General features: G+C 61.6%; 1 protein-coding gene across 1 annotated transcript; it reads right to left on the bottom strand.

The window, feature by feature from the left end:
* Positions 1–460: 460 nt before the first annotated feature.
* FTCD (formimidoyltransferase cyclodeaminase) lies at positions 461–8,546 on the bottom strand. The gene is made up of 14 exons (XM_004602313.2): positions 8,493–8,546; positions 7,777–7,960; positions 7,265–7,393; positions 6,751–6,839; positions 6,490–6,669; positions 5,605–5,742; positions 5,384–5,515; positions 3,481–3,542; positions 3,074–3,203; positions 2,800–2,961; positions 2,240–2,283; positions 1,335–1,473; positions 823–918; positions 461–618 (listed from the first exon to the last, which is right to left on the bottom strand). Exons 1-14 carry the CDS (start codon positions 8,544–8,546, stop codon positions 532–534), a joined length of 1,626 nt encoding a protein of 541 aa, XP_004602370.2. The 3' UTR covers positions 461–531.
* Between the last annotated feature and the right edge of the window lie 214 nt (positions 8,547–8,760).

Genomic DNA, 8,760 nt, shown 5'->3' with positions numbered 1-8,760 from the left:
CATGCACGCACACGTGCCAAGACGGCACCAGCCAGCTGCCCCATACCGTGCCCTAGGTGTGCAAACAAGTGAGGCTCCCGCCAGGTGCTCTTTGAAGCTGATTCCGGGGTTTCGGGGGCCTCTCCCCAGCTGCCTCTGGCTCTGCTCAGACTCTGTCTCTGGGACTCAGTCTCTGTCTCCTCAGCTAGCATTGGGGGCCTTAACAAGCTGGCCTGAGGCAGAGTGGCTGAGCCCCCAGCAGGGGCTATGTAGGTCTGTGGGCAGAGGCTGCCCCCACAGAGCCACGCCACAGGGACGGGACACTGCAGGGCTCCCAGAGCTGTTTTCCCCTGCCTGTCAGAGTGTGGTTGTGGGCCCCACCTCCCAGCCCCCCTCCATGGCCCCCCAACACATCAAACAGGCCTGTTGTACCCCAACTTTACTGGAAGCCAAAGGGAATGCAGGGTCCCCCCATGTAGCAGATCCCACTCCCTGCCCCACCAGGCTGGTATCTGTCAGGAGGGGTCACTCCTGCCTCTAGCGGGGGTGGGGTCACTCCTGCCGGGCCTCCAGGCGGTTCAGCACCAGGGCAGCCTGGGTCTGTGCATCCTGCAGGAGGCTGGAGATACGCTGGCAGACCTGTGCAGAAGGCCACATCAGCTCCTGCCACTGCACCACCTGCTGCAGTGTCCCCCCGGGGGGCAGGGCTATCTTCCCGAAGCCACCCACTCTGTCCCTGGGACACAGGGCAGTGCCCTGTGCTGGCCTTCGGCTGGGCAGTGGTCCAGGGAGGCAGGAGTGTCCTGCCAGAGCAATGAGGATGGATGTGCCAGGGCTGCTCACCTGCTCCTTGAACTCCTGGTCAGTGACTTCCTTCAAGTTGATGAGCACATTGAAATAGGCACCAAATACGCCTGTCTCCAGGGCCTTGGCCGCCACCTGCGGCAGCAGCCAGCTGAGCACCAGAGTCTGGGGTGGGCTGCCCAGAGCCCCCTGAGGCCGCAGCCTCCCACCCATCTCACCAGAGTGCTGGGACCCTCCAGGCAGGAGTCTGCACCCCTGGCAGGGAGAGCCCTCTGGGAGGAGCCTGCCCTCCCCTGTCCCCCCAGCACACTGCCGTGTGGCTTTGGCTAGAACCCAAGGGTCCCCTTGAGCAGGGTGCCCACAGGATCAAAGCCCCCCCTGCCCTGCCCCACACCCCCAGCCTGAGGTGCCCTGGGTGTCGTCTGGAGTCTCGGGAGCAAGGGGTGCAGGAGGGCCTGCGGGAGTAGGGCACATGGGTCTGCCTGGGGCCCGCCTGGTGCCCACCCCCGTGGCTGTCCCCACCACTCTGTGTTGTGCCCCCTCGGGCGCACCTGCATGTCCGAACGACAGGCCAGGTTCCCATGCTGGGCCAGCTCCTGCAGTGCTGGCCACAGGGAGGCCACCTTCTCTGCCAGACTGAGGGGCACACCCACAGCGCGTCGCAGTCCCTCCTGTAGTGCCGCTGTGCGCCTGGAATAGGAGGCATGGTTGGAACCAGGCACCCAGGGACCCTCGGCCTGTGGCGCCCGCCCGCAACCCGTGATCATGAACAGAAAGAACCAGGGCTGTGGGACAGATAACAGAACCTCCTCCCGTTCAAGTGACTTCAACTCGGAGCTGTGTTCCCCCTTCAGCACTGACCCCCTTCAGGGTGTGTCTCCCTTCAGGGTGTGTCTCTTTCAGGGCGTGTCCCTCTTCAGGACTGTCTCCCTTCAGGACTCTCCCCCTTCAGAGCATGTCTTCCTTCAGGACTGTCCCCCTTCAGGGCGTGTCCCCCTTCAGGGCATGTCTCCTTCAGGACTGTTCCTCTTCAGGACTGTCTCCCTTCAGGACTGTCCCCCTTCAGAGCATGTCTTCCTTCAGGACTGTCCCCCTTCTGGGTGTGTCTCCCTTCAGGGCGTGTCTCCTTCAGGACTGTCCTTCTTCAGGACTGTCCCCCTTCTGGGTGTGTCCCCCCTCAGGGTGTGTCCCCTTCAGGACTGACCCCCTTCAGGTTGTGTCCCCCTTCAGGGCATGTCCCCCTTTGGGGTGTGTCTCCCTCCATGAGCTTGTCTCTCTCTGTCCAGGAGCTTGGTGCCCCTTCAGGGAGATGCTGTCCATTCAGGAGTGTTTTCCCATCAGGGACGTGGCCAACTTAGAGGCCTGTACCCCTTCAGTAGCAGTGTTCCCTTCAGGAGCATGGCTTGGCCCCACCTTCCAGCGATGCCCCCACTTCCAAAAGTGCCCCTATGCTCACCTGTCTCGCTCCTCCGGGGTGCCCTTGGGCATCTTCATTGCCTCCTGCACAGCAAGACCAAACAGTACATGAGGAACAGAATCGGGGCCCCTAAGTGGCTGGGACCCCACAGAGGACATGGACTGGAAGAGAGTGTGGGGGTGTCAGTGCTTCTCGTCCCCACCCTGTCATTGTGGGGACTCACACACACATGGTGAGGAGAGTGGGCAACCCCCACACCCTGGTACGACCGAGGGCCGGAAGCCCCCCAGGGGGTGAGCCTGCTGGTTTCAGGTGCAGCAGAGGGAGCTGCTGCTTTCCTGGCCTTGGGACCTTGGGGTTGGGGCATGCCCACTAGTCTGGCTGCAAATTCCTGTCCAAAGGCCGGTCAGCTCCCTGAGAGCGGGCCTGGCCACGTGTGCAAATAGGCGCCACTGATCCTTCCTGGGGTCAGAGGCCTGTGGAGCTGCAGCCTCGGGCCAGCGCTCTGAGGGCCGGAGTGGTCTCTCCTCCAGACCCCTCACCTCAACCCCTCCCCAGGCCCCTCACCCACCAGGCCCACCCTCCCCTGCCCTGCTCACCAGGTAGCCCTCAAAGGCCCGGGCGTCCTTGTCTACCAGCGCCGTCAGCTCAGCCAAGGCTGTGTGGAACGGGGGGATCAGGCGTCGCATGGTGGCGTCCAGTTGCTCAAACTGGCGCCGGCCATAGGTCATCAATCCGGCCATGGAAGCGAGTGCTGCACCCTGGGAATGGGCCGGACAAGTCCAGAGACACCACCACATGGCATATGCCCCCTGCCCTCGTGCCGGTCCTCTCCCTGTCCCCCTCCCATTCCTGCCCCTCTGCCCTGCTCACCATGGCTGCACTGGCCGCCGCCACCGAGCCGCCCCCTGGGGCTGCTGAGCGGGCGCCCACCTCCCGGATGAAGGCGCACAGGGGCTTGTCCACCAGGCTCTGCTCAGACTCACGGTCAGGGACGAGGTACCTGAGGGTGCCAGGCAGACAAGAGCCAAGTGGGGGACGGGGGCATGTGGGTGGGTGACAGACTGAGGCCCTGGACACGTGGTTCAGGGACGGGTCCTGTCTTGCCCGTCCCCGCTAAGATGAGGGTTGGCTCTGGCCCCTGCTTTGGACCAGCAGCACACAGGAGCCCACTGAGGGCATGTGAGACTGGGGAACCTTGCTGCACCCCACACCTGGTCCAGCACCTGACTGTAGTAGGAGTGACCCAGTGGGAGTGGAAGAACTGAGGGGAGACTCACTCAATGACCCGCTCCTTTGGGTTGAAGGGGGTCAGGGAGTCCAGGCCCAGCCGGTTCACCACCTGGAAAGAGTGAGGGGAAGTTACAGGTGACTGGAGGGAGGAGCCCTCTGAGAGGCTGGTAGCACCCACTTGGCTCTCAGTGCAGTGCCCGGCGACCTCTGCAAGGAGCAGGGCACACACAGAGGTGCTGAGGGTCAAGGTGCCAGCGTCAGCTGCCCAGGCCCAGAGCCACCTGGACCACCAGTCTCAAGTGGCACCAGAAATGGGCCCTCTACTCCCTCACTGTTGCTTGCGTAGCCCCCCAAAATAAAAGGGGAGTCATCCTGAAGCCCAAATAGGATGGCCCAAGATGAGCAGAAGACTTGGGAAACTCAGCCCCTCTCTGCCTGGCTTGGGCCACACAGGGGTGAGCCCAGCCAGGTTCCCTCAGCCAGGTTGCTCAGGCCTCTCCTGAGTAGGGGAGGGTAGCCCTGACCCTCACCCACATGACCAACCTCCCCTCATAGCCCAGAGAAGCACTGGGTGCACCCCACCTAAAAGGGGCAGGCGGGTGCAGGAGAAGCCAGCCTGGAAGTGAGATGGGATTTCTGAGGTGAAGCCCCAGTGTGGGCTTACAGGGGCCGTGAGGAGACCCAGGCCCAGGGAAACGCCTTGGTGCTGCCTCCCCCAGGCCAGAGAGAAGCCACGGGATGAATCTTAGAGCAGCTGCCGAGAATGTGTCACCCAGTGGTCCAAGTCCCCCTCGGGTCGTTCCAGTCCGAGAACAGGGCTGCAGTGGCTGGTGATGCTGGGACCACTATCCAGCAGCAGAACAGAGAACAGAGTAGTGCACAGGGCCTTCCTTTCAAGGCGCCCCTGAGTCTGGCAGCCTTAAGCTCAGTCCCTGGAACTGCCCCTCATGCAGCGTGTAAGCCCCAACCTGCCACAGGGAGCCAGCACCACAACAGAACCTGGTGTCCAGCCAGTACCCCCAATGTGTGAGCACTGAGACCAAGGAAGGGGTGAGCCTTGCTGTGCTGCTAGAGATGGCAAAGAGAAGGGAGAGGAAGAGGGACTGAATAGAAGGTCCCTGGGCTTCCTCCCACCTACTGTGCTCTGCGTAGGCGGGGCTGGGACCCATGCAGGGCTGCACAGGAACTCTGGGCTCCCATGTGTCAGAAACCTGCTCTGCCACTTGAGATCCCCTCCTGACCTTAGCACAATCTTTTTGTTTTTGACTTTTGGTTCAAAGATGCCCAGGACTCAGTCCTGGATCTGTGTTCAGGAATCACTCCTGGTGAGGCTCACGGGACCATATGTGGTGCCAGAGATTGGACCTGGGTTGGCCACATGCAAGCAAGTGCTTTAACCCCTGTACTATAGACCCTAAGCACACTTCTATTTTAATCAACTTGAGGAGCTGGAGTGATGGTACGGTGGAAGTACAGTGGGCAGGGTGCCCACTGGCATGTGCCATGGCAGCCTCTCCCAGAGCAATCCGCTCTGTCTCTGTCAGGGCAGGCCCTGGCCATGGCCAGCAGTGGGGGTTTAGCCAGGGAACCACTTTCCAAGCTCTGTCCCCAGGATCTGAGACCCAAGATCATGGATCAAATACCAGTGATGGGGAGGAGGGCTCAGACCATCAGAACACTGGGGTTCAGAGTCCCAGGATGTTTTGACAGGAATTCTGCATATTTGGGGTCCTAGAGAATATCTCAGTAGTGTTGTTCAAGTGAACACAGCATGACTTCATCTCAGCTGCTGGGACCACTGGCCTGTGGATGAGACTTAGTGGGGACAGTGGGGAGGGGAGCCAAGGCACCTAGACCACTGGGGAGCAACTACGGCACCCGAGGGTGACCAGACCCCCTTGGGGAGCACCCAGGCCACCCTGGAAGCAGGGACCTCAGCACACCACCCACCAGCCTAATCCGATGTTCCTCCTCCAGGATGAACAGCTTCTCCTTGGCACAGTAGAAGGCTGCGGCATCCAGGAGGGCCTTCAGAGGCACCAGCCCCACCAGCTGTGAGCCCACCACCGGAAGATTCAGCTCCTGCAGGCCACAGAGTGGATGCTCAGGGCAGGGCCTGGTGCACCACACAGGTCACACCTTCCAGATCATCAGGGACACCTGCCACTTGCCTGGGCTTCCCTGCAGATCTCCTCATAGACTGTGTGCAGCGCTGTGACCTCAAAGTCCAGCAGGTTTGTGGACACCTGGGCCAGGTTCATCTCCTCGAGGTACCAGCCAATGGCCTGAACCTTTTTCAGAAGTCCTGGCTGCAAAGAAAAAGCCTTCCCAGCGCAGGCCCTGCCCAACCTCTCCTGTCCAGGGCGAAGGTGACTGGATCTGTCCCGAGTCTGACCCTGACACGGACGTGGGCTCCACCTTGGCTCTGCCTCCAGGCTGGCACCACTGCATGGCCATCAGCAAGTGCCCATCTCACCATCCTCCCAGCTTCACTCTCCCCACCCTCCTCCTCACTCTCCCTCATCATTTTCCTCCTCTCTCCCCCTCCTCACCCTCTTCCCTCTCCCTCCTCTCCTCTGCTTCTCACTCTCCTCCTCTCCCCTTCACTCTCTCCTCCTCACCCTCATCTGCCTCCTCTCCCTTGTCCTCTTCTTCTTCACTCACCTCATCTTCTTCCTCCTCACTTTCCTCCTTACCCTCCACTTCCTCCCTCACTCTGAACTGAAGTCACAGGGGCCCTCAAGGTCTTGGAGATCAGAGTACTGAGCTCATGGGGGATCTGAGCACTGAGGTCATGGGGGGCTAGAGGCACTGGGGGCAGAGGGAATATTGGGAGATGCTGAGGGCTGTGGCATATTGACAGCAGCTGAACCCACCTGATTCATGGAAAATGTTCCAAGTCAGTGACCTCCCCTCAAACATTCAGGCACCACGTGGCCTGGAGCTGAGGTCAGGCTGGTGAGCAGGGAACCTCCAGCCTCTGTCCTGCACCCAGGTGCAGGTGCCCGAGGGGTGGGTGTGCCTGTGCCCTGGGGTGGGGTGTCCAAGGGGCACACCTGGTCCTTCCCGCGGCCCTGCTCCCGGATGTTGAGCGCAATGCGGTGTGCCTGCTCCTTGGTACTGAGCAGGTTGATGTTGAAGGCGACAAGGAACTTTCGTGCCCCCGTGACCGTGGCCCCCCAGCTGGGGACAAAGGTGCTGGGTCCAAAGTCAGGTGTCCACTCGGCCTGCTTGAGCTGTGGGGAGACCCACCTTGGTGAGGGGCCCCCGTGGAAGTTCAGGATGGGGCAAGAGGCACACCCCCAGGGGTCAGGCACCTTTTCTGGGAGGGCCTCGTACTCCCCGGCACGGATGGCCGGCAGGGTCCTGCGGCTGGCCGTCCGTGCTGCTTCTCCATAGAGATACACTGCAGGAGGTGGAGAGGTCAGGTCTTGCCAGGGGACCCCCTGAACTGCTCATCCTCCACTCAGAAACAAGCTGGGACTCTCCAGTCAGGGCCGGGGCTCGGGGATCTGTGCCTCGGTTTCCTCACGACCATGTCGGGAGGGGACAGTAGCCTCAAATAGCCTATAGGGTTCAATTTTCCACAAGAGCCATGCTGACCATGGTGTCCCAGGACTCCCTCTGACTTGGCTTCGTGATGGTGGGCACTCAGTTAGCTCAGACCCCCGCAGCCCCCCCATAGGTCCGGGCGGACAGTGAGGGAGGAACGCCTGCTCCTTCCTCTGAACAGAAGGGCTCAGGCTGCGTGTTCCCATTCCCACAGCTGTGGGAAGCCCTGTCCCTCACTCACTGGCCCCTGCAGCTGTTGGGACCCTTTCCTGCACTCACCTGGCACACCCAGCTCTCCTGCCAGGCGCTGCCCAAATGCCTGGGCACACAGCACGCACTCTTCCATGGTGACGGCCCGCACAGGGATGAAGGGACACACGTCCAGGGCGCCCATTCTGGGGTGTTCCCCTGAGGATGTGGACAGACGTGGGGCTCTGGGGCTCCCCACATGCACCCACCAGTCCTGCTGCCCAGCACGCATGGTAGAGCTCCGGGCATTGGTCGGGGCTCCGGGCATTGGTCGGGGTTCCCCCCGTAGCTCCAGGTGCCTTAACTCAGCTTCTTTTCTCCCAGTCAGGGTCACCTTGAGTCCCCTGGGGCCTGGCCTCCCCCACTGTAGGCAGCGAGACTCCTGCCCTTTGACCAGGTCTAAGGTCAGAGTCGACAGGTGATGGCAGGCTCCGTCCAGAGTTGTGAGACCCACAGACTGCCAGACGCAGTGAGGTGGTGTGGGTGACACCTCTGGGTGCCTCCAAGGAGCTGCTTGCAGGGCCCAGGACCCCCGGCCTCACCTTTGTGCCTGCTCATGTCGATGAGCTGGAAGGCGGTCCGGGCGGCATTGAGTGCTCCCTCCACCACATCCTCAGGCCGCCCCACAAATGTGTAGACAGTGCGGTTGGTGGACGGACCCGCATCCACGTCCAGCAGCACGCAGCCCGGCGTCTGGGCCACGGCCTGGGAGATGGCCTCGATGATCTGGGGGAAGGTTGACTTGAGTCCCATCCCAGGGCAAGTGAGTGGGTGCTAGGCCCCAGAGAATGTGACATAGAGGAATCCTTCCCAGCCATGGATGGCAAAGAGGGGCACTAAACCTCCAGAGAAACTGAGGCAGGAAATAGCACGGATGGGAGAACCTGGGGCCCTGAGAAAGTGCCCTTCAAGCCAAGGGCAGAGGATCAGTGCACCCACCCCTGTGGCCCCTGAATGTATGGGGTGGAGCAGGTGAGACAATACATGTTGGGCAGCTTGGTTCCATGCCTCAGTTTCCTCATGACCATGTGGGAGGGGACAGTAACCTCAAACAGCTTGTAGGGTCCAATTTACCTCAGGAGCTACACTGACCAGCTCGAGCCCCCCCCCACAGGCTACCCAGGCCAGGACACTGCCTCTCACACCACTCAGCCCCCGCCCATCCCTGTCTCCCAGCCCTCAGCCCTCAGCTGAGGCTACCTCAGGCTACCTGTCTCTCAGCCCTCAGCCCTCAGCCAGGCAGCCCCTGGCACCTCACCTCCTTGTTGTTCCCCTCGGAGAAGTTAGGAACACACTCCACCAGCTGCGACATGGTGGCCTCCAGGCTCAGGTCACTGCCTTGCTGGCGCCACACCGTCCCTTTATGCACAGGCCGGCTGCTCATTAACCACTGGGCTGGCAGGAAGCGGAGGCTGCGCAAACACCCACACAGGGGCCCAGCCAGCACCCTGGGTGGGCTCCGCAGAAAGGAGTGTAGGAGGGGGTCCCTGAAAGGCTTCCCAGGTAGGGTCTGGGGTCATCTGTTC

The sequence above is a fragment of the Sorex araneus genome, chromosome 2 (genome assembly GCF_027595985.1).
Source record: "Sorex araneus isolate mSorAra2 chromosome 2, mSorAra2.pri, whole genome shotgun sequence".
Classification (NCBI taxonomy): Eukaryota; Metazoa; Chordata; class Mammalia; order Eulipotyphla; family Soricidae; genus Sorex; species Sorex araneus.
This window is presented reverse-complemented; position numbering and strand designations above follow the sequence as displayed.

What these genes read in the sequence shown, in the direction of transcription:
- FTCD (XM_004602313.2), bottom strand. Translation starts at nt 8,546, where the DNA reads ATGTCGCAGCTGGTGGAGTGTGTTCCTAACTTCTCCGAGGGGAACAAC. An exon ending in CCGAGGGGAACAACAAGGAG is followed by an intron (nt 7,961 to 8,492) that starts GTGAGGTGCCAG and finishes ACCTTCCCCCAG; the next exon opens with ATCATCGAGGCCATCTCCCA. An exon ending in ACGAGGCCCTCCCAGAAAAG is followed by an intron (nt 6,670 to 6,750) that starts GTGCCTGACCCC and finishes GTCTCCCCACAG; the next exon opens with CTCAAGCAGGCCGAGTGGAC.